We start from the raw sequence: 17,902 nt of genomic DNA, 5'->3' as shown, positions 1-17,902 counted from the left end.
AGGGCCCCGAGCCCCAGATTGGGAACTACTGTATATAGAGTCATTAAAACACCTTGAGCAGCTAAAACACCAAAATACTTTTACTTTTAATCTTTTAATCTTAAAGGAGTATTTAGGTATTGGTACTTTTACTCAAGTAAACAGGTGCATCTTCCACCACTGTCAGGCGTTAGTTGACATTCAGACTGTAAGATCCACCCATTCTTGAACCCAACTACCTCTATGTTTTACGCTATCATGTGTCAAACAAATATATGGGCTCATATGGCAGAGCAGAGCGCAATGTGTACACTCTACACAAAATACTCTGTCAAAAACACTGCAGGCTATTTACTTAAAACATTGTACACTGTACAGAGTCTGAGCTTTACAGATTAGACGACTGCAATAAGAGAATTTCTCATTTTTCCTGTTTAATATCATTCTTAGGTCCACTTGTTTGCAAATACAGTAGTATTATCAGCAAACTATATCAAAAGTAAAAGTACTGCATGTACAGGAAATCTGGTTCTGCAGAAACATGACTGACATATTATTATATATAACATTATTACATTGTTAATAGTGATGTGTAAACAGCATTTTACTGCTGTAGCTTGATGAGATGGAGTTAGTTTTAGCTACTTTATATATGGTTCAGTAGTTTAGGCCACTGGTTTCCAATCTGAGGGTCTGACCCCTTCAAAGGACCACAAGATTAATCTGACAAGTCATGACAGGAATAAATAAATGTTTGTAAGCATCATTTTCTTCTTTCCTCTTCCATTTCTTGGAAATGTTGAATGATTTAACCTCTTTCAGCCTTTAACAGTCATTTAAATGAAATGCCAAGAACTTGTCATCAGCTAACAACACGTCTGGACTGTGACAAGGATCCCCGACTAGATAACATCCATATCTTTTTTTCAAAATGGTTGGGAATCACTGGTTTAATCTTCATCAATGCACTGCATTGTATGTTGTATTTTATGAACTTATCTGTTTTAAACAGCAAATCTTCATCTGGAAAGTAGCTGGATCGTGGACACAAACCTTCCTGATTGGTCTGTAGAGGGCGCTACTGTAACAACCTAAATCCAGTGGCAGAGCATACAGAAGTACATCTTTCAAGTACTGTGCTCAAGAGCAATATTCATGTTCTCAGTTAGATGTTATCATGATAGAGGTGCAGTAAATGTGTACCCTCCCTTGTCCAAATATGATCACCTCTGGCTCCAAAAAACAAAGATGGTGGACACTTTGGGATGTGCAGCTTGGCACTTTGTCTGGTAATCCAGCCTTTGTTGACCAAGACACAAATTCTCAGGTGGATAAGACATATAATTTTTAAGATGTGTTAAAATATATATATGAAAAACACACTCATTTGAATGTCAAAGAGCTTCAATACCCACAATGCCTTGCAGTGCACTTTTGGGACCTGTCAGCTGGGTGTGTTCTGTTTGTTGAATGGCATAATAAACATACATGATAGGGGCATTTGTATCATCAAATACTTGTTCCCATGCTGGTTCGCTGTTTCTTTTTGTAATGAATCTGTGTCTTTCTCCTCATGCTACTTGCAAAAAGAAGACTTTTGTGTCCTTGGACATGCTCTCTACTAATCGATAGCCTTAAGCAGGTGACACAATTTCTCCTCGATGACATGTTTGATTCACTCTCTCAACTGTGGACCAATAGCAGCAGAGATTTGATTAGCTTCAGTTGAACATTGACCTCTTTTCATGTCTGTATTTCACAATGCTGGTGTTGTCGGGAGGAGAGCTCTGCTGAACTCTCCCTCACTCTCACGACTGAAACCAGGAAAAGCGACCACACTGTTTTGCACAGCAGGGCAGATTTTGTTGCTGCAGAAGGGAAATATTTTCACCTGAGGCAGGAATGAAGAGGGCTCTGCTCTTCCTGATCACTGCCTATGTGTCAGTGCCTGTCGTTCTCTTCATGTGGCCCTGGATACTGGGACATGTCATTTATTCTCACTGGTGTAAGTAATGTGTGTTTATTCAATGTGCAGTCACTACAGGTTAGATCAACACAAATCGACATCTGTATGTTTTCATTGTAATAAACAGTAGCTGTTTGTTAGAAGTAGGTCACGCACTGTGTTGTGGTTATAAAACTTGAAGTCTTCTCATTCTAATATTTATGCAGAAACACACAATGCATTAAGCTGAAGAAGCTTGTTGACCAAGTTTTGTGTTGAAGTTGCAGTGAGATTCATGTTATTGTATGTTATCACACACTATTCTCATTAGGACATTCTATTTATTCAAAGTGTAAAGATTCAGTAAACCTACAGACTCGCAGTTTGGTTCGATAATTACGCTCACGAAACAAGTGGAGTTGTGAGGTTGTTCCTAATGTTTCCAAAACATTCAATATTCAGACTAAACCTGAGAATAAACAATAGTTTGTCTGACCCATTTCTGCTGGGTTCTCAGCACCGCAACAAAAATGCAGTGTGTTACTATAACAAAAAAAACAAAAAAAACAAAAAAACAATGAGATGCAGTGACACAATCGGAGGACAATAACTGTGTTGTGTCACAGATTTCAAACAATACACAGTAACTACAAGATTCACTACAAATATGATTCAACCTGATTTGATACAAAACAACTAGAGCAGCTCTGATCTAAGGGTGAAATATTCATAGGAATATTAGTCTGATGTCAATATATACATCAAAACATGGTGAAAGTATGAGAAGAATTAATAAATAGAATAATCTACTTGTTTAAGTGCAGAGTCTCACTGTTACATAAAAGCTGTAATAATTATTTTTTGATAACAGAAGTTTATTGCACAGCCCGATTAGATGTAGCACGATACAATACTAAGTGCTGCAATATAATTCATAAGTGATGATATAAGCTACAATACGATATATCAATAAGATCTGAACCATGGCATGATATGATACGATATATGGTACAATATTTTAAGCTATGATACACTACAATGCAATATGATATGATACAATATATGATATATTATGTATGCTACAAAATGTTACAAAAATGATATTTTTTGATATGATGCAATGTGACACAATTTGTACGATATGATACAATGTATGATATGACTCCATATGATATAATGCAATAAGTTACGAATTGACTGAATACAATTTGTTATGAAAGAATGCAACGCAACATGATGCAATATGATGTGACATGATGCAGTAGGTTTCATTGTGATAATTCAGTGGAATAGGATGGGTTATGAGAAAATACAACCCAAAATACATAAATCATACTGACCTTGTGTGCTCTCATCTGCTGCAGTGAAATATCCATTCCTTGTGGATCTTAGTAGACCTGAAGATCTACTGAACCACACATGCAACTTCTACCTCAACACAGAGGAGGGTATCTCAGTGGGTGTTTGGTAGGTCATTTGTGGAGTCCTCTTCCCTCCATTTAAGTGCATCAGTACTTGAAAATACCATGAGCACATACATATTCAGCAGAAGATGCTCTTGAGAGAATACAACCACACTCTACTCATTTACTGCACGAGACCACTCAAAAAAACCTGCTGCATATCTTACAACACAGCCGTATTTGTTTGTGCTACTCAGTCTTACTCCTCTCTCGCTCTCTATCTTTGTGTCTCATAGGCATACGCTCCCTGCCAGCCAATGGGAGAAGGCCGCAGGGAAAAGCCCTGAGTGGTACTGGGAGACTCTGGGAGACGGACGACCTGTTATTATCTATCTCCATGGCAACACAGGGACCAGGTGGGATGAGAGGAGCAGGATAGAGGCCCTTGAATTGATCGTAATAGAGTCTAGTGGGTATCAGGCCCCTGGGTTTATGCACAGGCACAATGTACACAAGGGTTTGTGGGTGAGTGAGTCTTAAAGCAAGCTGTTTGTATTCATTCACACTCTCATGTCATTTCTGCAGGGCCATGAATCACAGAGTGCAACTGGTGAAGGTATGGTTTCTGTTCGAGGCAGGTACAGTTTTGGTGAACAGTTTATTGACTTCCGCTAAAATTTTGATCTTTGATGTTTTGCAGATTTTAAGTGCTGCAGGGTTTCATGTCTTGTCTTTTGACTACAGAGGTAAGATGCTTATTGTGGCTCTTCAAGTGTCGAGATAACATTTTGAACCGATGAGTTTTAGAGTCTTTGTTTCGGGTGTCTGATGCTGAAACTCAGACTTTAAAGGATATGTAAAAAAAAGTTTAATGAATAGTCCAAAAATGTGCAACAGAAGAATCTAGGAGATCCACACAAAGAAGCTGGAGAGTCTACTGAGAGTGAACAGGCAGGGAGAGACTCCACTTCCAGATTACTCACGACAACACACTGACAGGACGTGGAGCACGAAGGAAGGCACCTGAGCACGAGAAGACAGGAGTCAGGTGGCAGGCAAAGGCAAAAACATAAAAAATACTTAGATAGGTAGGTAGATCTCTGGAGTCTCAGTTGTTACCACACGGATGAACAGAGGATTCGACAAACACTGGATGGTTGGGCAGTATTTTTCTGCTGTGGCAGCAGGTGAGTCTTGATTGACTGACTGTTGTCAGGTGTGCTCAGGAGAGGAGCTGACAGACCCAGACCTGCCAGTCACACCCTGCAGTTAGACCAGACAGACAGGGGAGAGGCAAACAGGAGACAGAAGGGAAGGGGAAACACAAAGTCACGATAGAGCAAAGGAGGGGAAACTGTGGAACCTAACTGTCAGTCTCCAGCTGTGAAACATGTTTAAATCCAACCAATCTTTCTGTTCTCTGTATCTGTGATTGTTGCTGACAGTGATTTTTACCTGGCATTATCCCTCCAAATCCCACTCTGTCTGTAAATTACTTTCTGACAAACAAAATTAATGTCTATTTGTTCATGCATAACCCTTCTACATATAAGACGTGAAATTTTTCCTTATTTGATGTAATTGCAATACTTTACGGTCTGCATTTCTGTATTTTGTCACCACTTCAGTACTTTCCCCTATATTAGTCAGAAGAAAAGGGAATAAATGCAAGCAATGTGCATTATTGTCTGGATACAGTGATGATTCTGAATTTTCACATGTCTTTTAATGAGGTTTTGGAGACTCTGCTGGGGAGCCGAGTGAAGCTGGACTGACCAGTGACACCCTCTTCCTGTACCAGTGGGTAAAGAAACAAACCAGAGGGGCTCTTATCTGCCTGTGGGGACACTCACTTGGCACTGGGTCAGTTTCTCTGTAACCATTAACGTGCACTGTCCATGATGTTGAGACCACTGAAAACACTGAGTAAGAAATATGCAAAATCTACTCTTTTTTTTTTTTTTTTTTTGCTTTCTTGTAGGGTGGCAACCAATACAGCAGTGAAAATACAAGAGCAAGGTGGGTTAGTCTTAAATTCCCTGTATAACCATATTAAACTCAAACAGGCAATTTTCATTATTTTCAGGACACTTTCCATATAGAGCTGTGCAGTACATTACGCCATGAGGTCATAAACATTGCCAATTGACTTTTTAAAATTTCAGTTCAGTGCAACATCCATCCATTTTTTAAAGTCATTTTTTTTGTTACTCTCTTTACTTCCAGGTCCTGCTGTCGATGCATTAATTCTTGAAGCTCCATTCACAAGAGTTGGAGACGTCATAGCCAGACATCGGCTCGCGAAGGTGAGGCCACTTCAGCATCATCACATTTTAATCAGGCAGCTGAGGTGGGATGATGTGTAATAGAGTTGAAATGGGCTGGATTAAAACCCACAACATCATGTAAACAGTAACATGCCAGGACCAAGTGGCAACCTCCAGGCTGAAAAGATGAAGCCAACATGGAAGTGCCAAAAAACTGCAGTTCCTAAAATGGCCACTTGAGGCTGACTCCAAATGTGAGTCAATCCCCATAGACCCCCATGTTAAAATGCCCAGCTCTACTGTAGAAATAAACATATTTAGCTTAGTACAAAAAACATGTTTGGTCTCTGTGACTAATTTTCTCATTCATGACAACTGGACGGGGATGAATTCGGCCACGCTCCACCACTTTGACCATTTCTGGATTGGTTGGCAGTGTGGCGAAGTCAGGCACTGCCAAGATGGTGACAGCTGGAGTCAGTGTCACTGAGCTTCATAACGGCTCATCAGAAACACATGGCTGACGTCACAGAAACTATGTCCATGTTTCAACTCCACATCCATACTGGGACACATGTACAAAGCTAACCAAATAGCCATTTCTGTTCTGCGTGTATGTGTATGTGATTACAGTACACAGGAAATTGCCAAATATTCCTACACAATTTGTACCCTGTGTCCTTCCAGATGTACACGTACCTGCCGGGATTTGAGAGCTTGCTTTGGGACATAGTGGAAATGAACAACGTTGTATTTGCTAACGATAAAAAGTAAGTGTGCTTTTAAAGGTCGAGTGTGGAGGATTTAGGGGATCTATTGGCAGATATTTAATATAATGTGCATAAGTGTGTTTTCACTGGTGCATAATTACATGAATATAAGAATGGTCCTGTTTTTGTTACCTGCTTCATAGAAAGCAGTGTGTGAAAGAATATGATCAAATATATTTTATTCAGCTAAAGAAAACCACCTCTGACTGTGAATCTATATTTTACTCCCAAAATCTGCACAGTTTAAAGGTGCTGACTTGTCCGCTCCTTATTCTGCATTCAGAGAGTGACAATGTTGTCCCATATCACATGGGCCTGAAGGTACAGCAGCTCTTTATATATTCTTCCTCTGACTGTTCACATCATTTCCTCGTGGATGTTGCTGCCTCCTCCCTGAATTGCTTTTCATATTTTCTCTCCAGCTCTACCAGATGTCGCTCCAGACTAGAAAACAACATAACACAGACGCTCCGGTTGAAATGATCTCCTACAGTGCAGATCTGGGAATGTCCCACAGCAACATCTACTTGGATCCCAATCTGTCAACTGTGGTTGGGTAAGTTTAGTCGAAACTGATATGAATTTTAAAGTGCATGTTCTGGTTAATGTGCAAAAACAAGAAAATAAGTCTGTCCTGGTAAAGGGTTAATCATTTTGTACAGTGAATTTGAATACACAGGCTGATGATGCTTGTCTAACAATTGTCTTTCATTAAGTACATGTGTTTTTCATGCAAATCCCTCAGAAAACCCAATTAATATAATATTCCCTGTGTCTGGATTGCAGGAAATTTCTACAAAACGTGAGACAGTAGATTGGACCTCCCTCCTTTGCCTTGGGTGTTTCATCTTCTAGTGTTGATTTGTAGTAGTGTTTTGTGAAACAAAGCCCAAAAGAGTCCATCATGCGGATTCATTTCTGCCCCAACATGTGTCTAAAAACTGAAACAAAAGCACAAAACATACATTTTATCTTACACAATAAGTCTTTATTTCAACACAGGGGCAAAATACTGTAGATGATAAATGAAGTAAGTTTGATTTGTTATGTCGATACAGACCCAAATAAATCTGCCTGGAGAACAGACAGGCTTTGTCACTCAGTGCATACAGCTGAAAGATGCAGGAATGTCATTGAAAATCCAGTTGACTGTTACTGCCATCCTACTGGATTCCTGAAATGCAGAAACCCCCCACCGATCCTGAACTCCAGGAATGTCAAAAATGAACAAATTATTTGCAAGTTTGACCTCTGAGCTCTCAGCGCTCACTCTCAGTTTACTGTATGTGCTGGTGCTAAAGGACTGTAACAGACAAGTTCTAATGCAAGTGCTTCGACAATAAAAAGTGTTCAGAAAATGAAAAACAAGTGCAGACGTGATTTCTGAAACACCCAAAGTTCTTGGAAAAGTTCAGCAGTGTGTAAGTGGAAGGTTAAAAGCACGACGGGGAAGGAACAGTGAATGATTTGTAAACACAAAGGCAGCTCTTGGTGGTGAATCGGCTTCAGTTTTTCTTCAGAGCTCTGGCCGTTTCTTCGATGGCCTCTCTCGGCTCATTTGGAGGCGGGATCTTCAGGTCGGTGGGCTCGACGCCCCACACCTCGGTGGCGTACTCTGTGATGGTTCTGTCGCTGGAGAACTTTCCCGTGGCAGCGATGTTCTTGATCACCATCTTCGTCCACTCCTTTGGATTCTTTCAGAGAAAAATAAAACCTTTTCAATATAGATTTTATATGTGCTCTTGTATTTTCTCCTTCAATAGGTTAAGATCATTCTTTTCTTTTACTGCCTTCTTTAAAGTTCTTGGTGATAATAGTTAGTTTTTAAAGGGTCTGCTATGTCCATGCTATTTTACAAAATGCAAGGAAAAAGAGGAAAACAAAAAAGAAAGGAAAGAAAGCAAAGCTGCATGCCATCTTGTGGCTGTTTAAGGTTTCTGGCTCCTCAATTCACAGTGTAATCAGAATCAGCTTTGTTCCAGATATGTGTTCACATACAAGAAATCTGACTTAAAGCTAAGAGATAGAAATTGACATTTCGCTAAAAACAAGGACAACAAAGCTGAACAAAGAAAAGAAAAGTCATGACAAGTACATCTCTCTGCTGCAAATGTTACCTGATAGAGATTGCTGACTTTCTCTTGACATTTCACGTAGTCTTCAAAGTCTGCAAACACTTTGAAACTGAGGAGAGACAAGGGAGGGCAAATAAATCAAAGGCTGACAAATGAACTCAACAAAAAGCTAAAAAAGGGTGCAGAAGTTTGACATCCAGCATCAGAAGAACTGAACTGGGCAGCAAACAGAAGAATGTCAGTGTGTTTCTCACCGGTCGTATTTGAAGAGCATGTTAGTGACATCTTTGAAAAGCTCTGGATTTCTGGGGCTGAAAAATCCACTGGTGATCTGGTCCATCACTTGTTTCAGCTCTGGGAGTTTCTTGTAGTACGACATGGCGTCATATCTAAAAACAATTACTACAGTTTTAACAAGATAAAAACAGCTATAAAAACATAAATATAAGCAATAAAACAGACTCCTTTACCCAGTTTTGTCCATTTCAGCCACGTCGTCCACCCTCATGCCGAAGATGAACAGGTTCTCCTCTCCGGCCTCCTCGGCCATCTCCACGTTGGCTCCATCCATGGTGCCGATGGTCAGAGCTCCGTTCAGCATGAACTTCATGTTACCTGTTCCTGAAGCTTCAGTGCCAGCAGTGGAGATCTGCTCTGACAGATCTGTGGCAGGTATCACTGAGAAAAAGCACATAATCTGACTTCAGATTCAAATTTCCAGTGAGACATCCTTTTTGTTTGACGAGGTTTTGAAATGAAACCCTTCCAATGAGAATTCTCACAGTGTTTTTCTGTCATGGACACTCCTTAAAGGGCCAGAAACTTGTGCAGATGTTGAATAAAGTTGTCTGAACGGTACCTTTCTCCGCTAGAGAGACCCTGTAGTTCTCCAGGAAGATGACCTTCAGCTTGTTTCCCACCACAGGGTCATTATTCACCACATCAGCCACTGCCGTGATCAGCTTGATGATCATCTTGGCCATGTGATACCCAGGAGCGGCCTGCAGAGGGCGACAGTGCACAACTTACTGTAAAACAAAACTACCACGCCGCTCTCTGCCTGTTCATTGGACTTCATCTGTGTTGTCTGCTGAGCTGGTACCTTTCCTCCGATGATCACTGTTCGTGGTACAAAAGGTGCATTGGGATTCTTTCTGATGCCTTGGGATCAGAAGATGACACAAACTCATTAGAGGTGATGCAGTTTTGGCAAAATCAGTACAGATACAGACATACAAACACATTATAGATTTCTCTCATCTTTGCATTGACTACAGTGAAGTTGATATCTGTGGCTTTGAGTGAAATGTCTTGACAAATATGAGATGTAATGCCATGACATGCAGACATTCATGTTCCCCTCAGGGTGAGTTGTCATAACTTTGGTGAGGGTGTCATCAATGTTAAAATTTTTCATGGCCAAATACAAAAACTGTCATTTCCATTTGTGTTTACTGCTGCCAACTTGTGTATTTCATGATAGCATTGGTTCACAGCAAGTGGTACACTAATGTATTTCTAGCTTGGTTACATCAGTCTTACAGGTACTGTTTGTCTTGTCTTGTCTGTACTGTTTGGTTAATGTCACCAATATGACTTGCTTGACATTGTTAGCATTGCCATTGTGAATCTGTTAGCATGCTAGCATTAGCACTTAGCTCAGTACAGCCTCACAGAGCTGTCGACTGGCTGTAGACTCGCTTTGTGACAGATCTGTCCTTACTTATTATTTTGTCTTGTCTTAGTCTGTAAATATTTTATGGAGTGAACACTGAATTGCCATTTTGTACTTTAAAAATATATTATATATGTGTTGGGAATATTCCCAAGAAACAATAAGGTTTTTGCTGCAGAGGAACTCAGCAACAAAGCACATTGCATGTTGCACAAAACAGAATGACTGATGAAAGTGATTTCCTGTTTATCATGGTCTGATGATCACATGGAAAATTCCCACACTTGATTTAGGCGGCAGATGCAGCTCATTCTTAGTGTGTGTTTTAACTTGCTCAGAAGACTCTTCCACACCAGGACATGTCAGATTGTGTCACGTCACAGCCGTCACTGAGCCATATGCGATGGCTTGTGAATCCTTCTGGCACTTAGTAATGAGTGGTTTCACATACGGTTGTACATGGTGATGATGTGCAGGCAGTTGAGCAGCTGTCGCTTGTACTCGTGGATTCTCTTCACGTGGACGTCAAACATGGAGGATGGGTTTATTTTCACCCGGTACTCTTTCTCCAGGTACTGGGCAAATTTCACCTTGTTGTCCTGTGAGAGAAACAGAGATTCGTGACTTGGAAACAAAGGAGTAATTCATTTAGGTGAAGTAACCGAATCACAGGTTGGACCTGTCCTGACACGTAGCTCCTCACTTATAAGTTGCAAAACCCAATGTTGCAATGCACCGTAAAATCGCGCTGTACTGTCTTTGCCTGCAACGACCTGCAGAAATAATAAAAAACTAAGAGATGTTTTTCACCATGAACAGAAATGGGCACTAACAAGGTCATGTTTGCTGCTGTTCATGTTGAAATGCATGAATTCATGGTGCAATAGGGCAAAACCTTAGAGCAAAACCTCCACTGTGCATGTCAGGCAACCTCATGCAATCATTAGTGTCACAAAAACAGGAACCAATATGCAATGAAAGACTTAGCTTAGCAATTTATCAATACAGTTAAACTCCTTGTTACTTTGCTCTGCACTTTACCTGTTTGACTTTAGAGACATCACGGATGAAGGCAGCGTCATCAACAAAGTCGTTCAGCTTCTGTAGTTGACTGAGTTCCTTCACGTAATCCTCCCCAATCACCTAAAAGAGATATTAAAGGTCACTACAAATGTGTGCAACACAAACTGACAGTGTTCACTGCTCTCCACTTCATGTATTTGTTTGGGAAGCTAAAAGACTCCAGAGAGAGAGCAACGCTTTGGATTGGGTCACACGACAGCTGGAGAGTATTATTAAGGATTCAGGGGTCTTAACAACGTCTCCTGGTACTCGATCGTTTATTTATTGCTCGTGCAGCTCAAACAGACCTCGGCTATAAGCTCAGCCAGTCCAGGGTTGCAGAGCAGCAGCCAGCGTCTGGGAGTGATGCCGTTGGTTTTGTTCTGAAACTTCTCTGGTTCTAGGTCACTGAAATCCCGGAATCTGTTGAAGAAAAAAGGGACAAATGTTACGTTGCCTTAACATACTAATGAGAGTAATATGTGGTTAAGTTAGATCAGCTCTGCACTGCATTAACAATAAAGTTTATGATAAAGTAAATGCTGGGTGCAGCGGAGCATTGTTTGGAAAGTTTTTGTGTTGTGCAGTGAACGCACTAAAACATGTAAAAACACTTTAGACTGATGACAAAGAGGGCTGATTCATCAGAACACATTCATCTCACACTGCTCAGGAATCAGAGTTCTCTGCTTCGTTCCAGTTTCTGCGTCTTTGCGTCTCGGTTTCTCAGCAGCCTGTCAAGCTCCCATCATTCAGTTATTGTTCAGTGTGTAACAGACGGGATGATTCAATCCTGTGGTTTTCTATGAGGCCATACTGTGTTTAGCAACTGTTGTGTCAGTGGTCTGCTATCTGAGCTACAGAGCTTCAATTTTAAACTTTTAAGTGTTTTGCTTTACTGTACTTTACTGCTTTTCCAATTTTTTGTCCACAGATTTATGTCTTGCAGCTTTGTGTCATCAGCTGAGGGCTTACACTTGAGTCTTGATGATGTTGGAGTGTATTTCAGCAACTCCATTGACAGCATGAGATCCCACAATGCACAGGTGCGCCATGTTCACCCTCTTGCATCCATCTTCTTCAATCAGGGACATTTTCCTCAGCTTGTCCATGTCTTTTGGATAGAGAGCTGCAATCCTCTGCAGTAACGAATCAGACAGAGGCACACCTTTAAGATACCAGATTCATGTGTCACAGACATGCCAATAAAAGCTTTGTCTTTGTCTCACGGTGTCTGAGCCATGATACGCACATCGAGGTGGACCTGGTTGATCTGGTAGATGATCTGCAGGTGTCTGGGCAGGAGGGTCTCCAGCAGCTCCACGGGCCAGCGCTCCAGAGCCTCGGGGAGGACTGTGTGGTTGGTGTAGGCAAAAGTGCGCCTAGTGAGGTCCCAGGCCTGCACAGAGGGGGAGTTTATTTTATTTTAATTAAACATCATACTTGAGCTTTGTAGTCAATGACAATGTGACTCTAAATCTGTCCCTTTCTGTGATCATTTACATCACAAATTACTGCTGCCTCCCTGGATTTTATGTCTTAACCTACATGGATGATAACTTTCTGATTTAGGCCTGTTGTTTATATTGTAAGTCACTCTCAATAAGCAAAACGGTTGAATTAAAATCAACCAAATCTGACTCACTGTGTCCCAGTCGAGTTTCTCAATGTCCACGAAGATTCTCATCAGCTCAGGGATGGCCATGGCCGGATGAGTGTCATTCAGCTGGATGGCGACCTGGAAAACACGACATTCTGTAGTGAAACTGTTGCCACACTCTCACTGACGTCCCTCGTACTCATGAACCAGCTGCTGCTGCTGCTGAATAACATGAGAGTCTGCTGCATGAGGTGTAGGTTCTGATTTAACTTGTTAGCTTCACTTGTAGCCTACTTTCAGAGTCATTAGATGGAGGATTAGATAAGCAGCTGTGAAACAATGACTGAAGGTGCAGCTGTTTAATATCTAGAATACTTGCCATGGTTTGTCACACCTTTGCACAATATTATATCTGCAGATTCCAGCTCAGCAGAGATTCCTCACTTGGTGTTGTGAAACAAAATGTCTGCTGTTTTCAGGCCCATAACTCACATTCTTCTCCGGTTTGAAAACTCAGTTTGAATAAGTTATAGGCTTTAAATCAGGAGGACAAGCTTGTGCTGCAAATTGTACAATAAGAGAAAAAAGCTGTCTTGGTCTTGTTGCCATCTGATCGCCTCGGGCCAATAACTGAGGTTAAGAAAAGATTGAAAACACAACACATTTCATTTTCAGACGCTCACTTCTTGAGCTCCTCTGTTCCTTTGCCTTTGGCATTCATCAATAAGTGACTGATATTTAAACGCACTTTGTCTGGGAAGCTCTCGAAGGAGGTTCGGCCGGGGGTGCCCTTCTTCGTGGTCTTGAAGCGGCGGATGATGTCTTGGAGTGTGGCCGCCACAACAAAGTACTCCTGCTTCAGACGAAGTTCTTTTCCTTCAAAGAACTGCATCGTACAGAGAACACAGAGACAGTTAACATTGGACAGAAGACATTATTACTATATTAGTGTTTTGTATTATATTTTGTGTTCTGTTGCTTTGACACATCAACATGTGCTTCGTGACTTACATTGTCATTGGGGTAGAGAACACGGGAGATGTTCTCCGCCAGATTTCTGTCCAGAACAGCCTGGATGTAATCTCCAACATTAACTACAGACAGGTGAAGTGTATTTTAGTTAAACTGAAACTTTATAATACACATGTGAAATATTAAAGAGTGTAATTAAACTCTGCAGGAGAAGAAGCTGCAGCATTTGAGCAACACAGACGTCTTTTTGCAAGGTGCCAGTGTTGCAGCAGTTTCCCTCTTAATTGCAAAGTTAGTCTGTTGTAAACTTAAAGGAAGTGCAGAGACCATTTTGCACAAGTGCATTTTACATTAGAAATGGTCAAGATTGCCTTCAGCACTCACAGTCTCTCAGGTTAAAGTCGTTGGGCGCCCGGGCGGACCACAGCCTCATGGTGTTCACGGTGTTGTTCATGTAGCCGGGGATGGGTGTGTCGTAAGGCATCGCCAAAACCACCTGCATCGATGAAAGTGTCAGCTTTGTGGAGACTGAGGGTGGATTTGCAACAATTTTACTGACATATTGTAAAGTGAAATTTGGACATATATATAAGTCCAACAAAACAAAAGCCTGGAATGTAGCCTGCAACAGCTGCTGTTTGTAACTCCAGATGCTATCAAGCCACTGACAGATAGTTTTGTGTCCCTGCGTAATCATTTTTGTATCACTTTGTAGTCATTTTCTGTGACTTTGTAGTCACTTTGTGATGTGTTGCATGTCTTTGCAGATGTTTTGTATCTCTCTGTAATCATTTTGTGTGTCTTTATGGTCATTTGACTGACTTTGCATCAAGAATTGCTACCAGTGACTTCATCCAGAGGCTTTAGGTCTTTTCAGTGACCCACCCACGATACTAACAAGCCAGCTACCTGTCACCTTTTGACTCAGGTAGCGGGGTTATCCCTGGCCATGCCTGTGACCCTGATCATGCTAATCATTACCTGCTGTATCCATACTCATCTTCAGTACCTGAGTGTCGACCCATTTTGAGCCGTCTCTGGTTTCCTCCACTCGTCCATAGAAATGAACCGGCAGCATGTACTCAGGACGTGCTTTCTCCCACGGGTTTCCATGCCTCAGCCAATCATCTGCCTCCTCCACCTAAAACAGGCCAGTCCAGGGCAAAGATAAACAGCTTTAATATGAAACTACATGTAGCAGGGGTTCAGAGAGAAAGAAGAGTCATAGAGCAAGACGCTAAGGCTGTATCTTATGTGAACTGTGACCTTTTTATATATGAGACTGAGGTAAGAAAATAAGGGACTTCCCTCTTGTGTTCAATCAAATTATTACAAAGTTATGTAAAACCCAATCAGGTCCATGATTAGATTAGATTTTGTGTGAAGTGCTGAATAAAGTGCACCAACTTTCACTACATTTGCTGTCCAATAGCAGCAGGCATCAAACATATACTGTCCATCCACCCCAGTGAGAAAACACTGAGCTGAAATCCAGTTCAGTGTTCAGAAGTGCATGTTTACACTGAGGGTTCGAACAGCAAATAACCAGAAGAATTCAAAAGGGCAAAAGCCTTTAGTTTGGGCATCTCTTATCACAACATACGCAATGTTTATTTGTTTTTTTCATCTTAAACCAACCGACAGCAGCTTTTGCCAGGAGCTTGCACCATTTAAGTGTCACTAAAGGCGTGCAGACCACAAGCTGTTAATGATTATCTTCTGATGTATTCTGACCTAATTCATTTCTACTTTGGCCCCGTTCCACTTTAACTCAGTCTGACAGCTTGACAACAGAATCCTGACTTTCAAAGTAAAAGATAAGAGATAAGATCTCTGAACACCACAGAGAGAAACTGCTGTGTTTGCAGGGAGATATATCATCATTTTAGTTTCAATTAAGCTTATCAGAGTGTATTTTCAAAGTTAAAGACCAGCAGCTGATCATGTTTTGATGAACTGGAATTTGTTGAAATGTATACAAATACGTCTTTAGCTGCAGTTACCTGCCAGCCGTCTCTTATCTTCTGGTTAAAGATTCCATATTCATATCGGATGCCGTAACCGTACGCTGCCAGACCCAAGGTGGCCATCGAATCCAAGAAACATGCTGTGTGCAGGGAAAAGATCTCAGAATTAGACCTTAAATAAAAATGCAAACTCTATAGAACTGAATTGAGAAAGAAAATGACAGTTCACTTTGTAATTTACACATTCTGTTGCAACATTTCTGTGGCTTCAAGTTCCTTCAAGTGTTTAATAGGCTCACAGATGAAGGACAACTGCCAACACAGGCTTGAAATGATAATGGAGTATTGTTGAATTGGAGTGGAGATAAAGTGTTTGCATGCAAAAATGACTGATCTTTGATATATTTGCTGGCTTTCAAGACAAAGCTTTAACTTGTTTAGCTTTTTACCTGCCAGTCTGCCCAGGCCTCCATTCCCCAGACCTGCATCCTCCTCCATCTCCTCCAGCTCCTCCATGTCCAGGCCGAGCTACAACAGAAGGGAACATTAGAAGCTGCCGTTTACAGTCCTATTAAAGAGTAAAATGTGAGTGTTTGCAGTTGCATCTGTGTCCTGTAAACTTGTGTGTGACCTGGTAGATGGCTTCATCGCAGGCGTTCTGCAGCCCCAGGTTGATCATCGTGTTTTGGAGAGTCCTGCCCATGTAGAACTCCAGAGACAGATAATACACCCTCTATCCAGGAGACAAAAAAAAAAAAAAATCAGGAACATTGTGTTCTTATAATCTTGGAATCAAATACTTGTGAACTAATTTGATGGTGGCTTGAAAGTGCAGAAAGGAGTGTGCAGAGCTGAGCAGCAAATGAATGAAACTGGACCAAGCAAACATTTTCCTGCACAAAACAGCAGTGTAAACATGATGCAATGACCTAAAAGTACAGCACGTCTTGGAAATTTGGATGGTTTCAGACACATATTGCGCAAAAGTACTTCCCATAAAAACGTGGAAAACTTCAAAGAGCATGCTCTTTGGGATAAATGTATTGCTTTCTTTCAGAACAAACCATGTAGGTGGAAACGATTTGGAATGCAGTTTAAGTGAGCTGAATATATATTATTTGCATGTGTTAGAAAAGAAGTTGCAAACACCTTTCAAATGTCATCTGTGAAATATGCATTTTTCTGGTCAGTTTCAAACTGACCAGAAATATAAACCCTAGCTTCAAGTTCATACAAAATATCTTTTTTGCAGTCAAGGTTTCTCTGATTTATTGAAATTTCAAGTGTCTCAAACACATTTTAGATAACTGTTACCTGTATTCAGAGATATTTTGAAATGGTTTGCAGCTGAATCATCCTCTGAAGTATGAGCATTTACAGTATGAGGTGTAGTTTAGTTTCACATTGACACTGAAGCCTCTGATCTTTACCTTTGGGTCTGCTTCATAGTAAAACTGTTGTGTTCTGATCCATCTCCCCACCAGGTGATCTCTCACAGTGTGAGCCAGGGCAAAGTAATAATCCCTGGGCGTTGCAATGTTTCTGTCTTTCACCAGAGTGAAGTGCAGGTGACGGTTGAAGCCCTTCTTCAGCTCTGCCACATTCTCCACTCCCACAATTCCCCTGATGCTGATCTGCTTGCGCTTCTCCTGGTCGGTGAGAGGTTTCGCCATGGTGGGTGGGCAGGTTTGTCCGGAGTTGCTGTGGCTGTCCTGGCTGGAAGTGAAGTTGAAAGGTAAGATGGTGGCAGTTTTTCACGCAGAAGTCTCCTCCTTTAGCTGCTTTTCATTGGTGAGTGCAGGGGGAGGGTGTTTCCCAGGCCAGCCCCTGCCGAGCTGCAGAGCTGGGCAGCAGGAAAAGGTGCACAGAGAGACTGTAAACATATGAGGAAGTGAAGGTTTTGTGCACTTCAGGTCTTTGATTTACACTTCTAAACTGTATTTCCTATAAAAAGGATTAAACAACCTTGGAAGTTTTCCTGTTTTATGATTGTGAGAGTTTTATGACCAGTGAATCAAAATAATTCAATGTTTGTGTTCTGCATGCAAACCAGAGTCCAGATTTCAATCTAATCGAGAATTAGAGGCTGGACTGCAGTAATTTTACTCAGACGAGCAGAGGAAACTACTAAATACCGACTTGGAGGTGAGTATTTATTCAAAGTGCATTTGTTATTTATTCAGATCA

At 41.2% G+C, this 17,902-nt stretch overlaps 2 protein-coding genes across 2 annotated transcripts; one reads left to right on the top strand and one right to left on the bottom strand.

Annotated features, from left to right (window-relative positions):
* Positions 1-1,783: 1,783 nt before the first annotated feature.
* Positions 1,784-7,344, top strand: LOC143331858 (lysophosphatidylserine lipase ABHD12-like). Its single transcript, XM_076749046.1, has 12 exons — positions 1,784-1,984; positions 3,289-3,391; positions 3,624-3,743; positions 3,913-3,943; positions 4,028-4,073; positions 5,061-5,190; positions 5,309-5,346; positions 5,554-5,633; positions 6,282-6,364; positions 6,607-6,685; positions 6,787-6,920; positions 7,151-7,344. Exons 1-12 carry the CDS (start codon positions 1,882-1,884, stop codon positions 7,176-7,178), a joined length of 975 nt encoding a protein of 324 aa, XP_076605161.1. The 5' UTR covers positions 1,784-1,881; the 3' UTR covers positions 7,179-7,344.
* pygl (phosphorylase, glycogen, liver) lies at positions 7,336-17,447 on the bottom strand. Its single transcript, XM_076749045.1, has 20 exons — positions 17,146-17,447; positions 16,347-16,448; positions 16,165-16,243; positions 15,752-15,855; positions 14,758-14,889; positions 14,133-14,244; positions 13,788-13,870; positions 13,525-13,662; positions 12,822-12,914; positions 12,429-12,575; positions 12,152-12,315; positions 11,485-11,599; positions 11,156-11,257; positions 10,566-10,713; positions 9,542-9,600; positions 9,299-9,440; positions 8,910-9,117; positions 8,694-8,828; positions 8,482-8,548; positions 7,336-8,058 (listed from the first exon to the last, which is right to left on the bottom strand). The coding sequence occupies exons 1-20, from the start codon at positions 17,386-17,388 to the stop codon at positions 7,870-7,872; spliced, it is 2,562 nt and encodes an 853-aa protein (XP_076605160.1). The 5' UTR covers positions 17,389-17,447; the 3' UTR covers positions 7,336-7,869.
* Positions 17,448-17,902: the final 455 nt, after the last annotated feature.

This window comes from Chaetodon auriga, chromosome 14 (genome assembly GCF_051107435.1).
Source record: "Chaetodon auriga isolate fChaAug3 chromosome 14, fChaAug3.hap1, whole genome shotgun sequence".
NCBI lineage: Eukaryota > Metazoa > Chordata > Actinopteri > Chaetodontiformes > Chaetodontidae > Chaetodon > Chaetodon auriga.
Note: the sequence above shows the minus strand (reverse complement) of the source record. Positions and strands in the feature narration are given on the sequence as shown.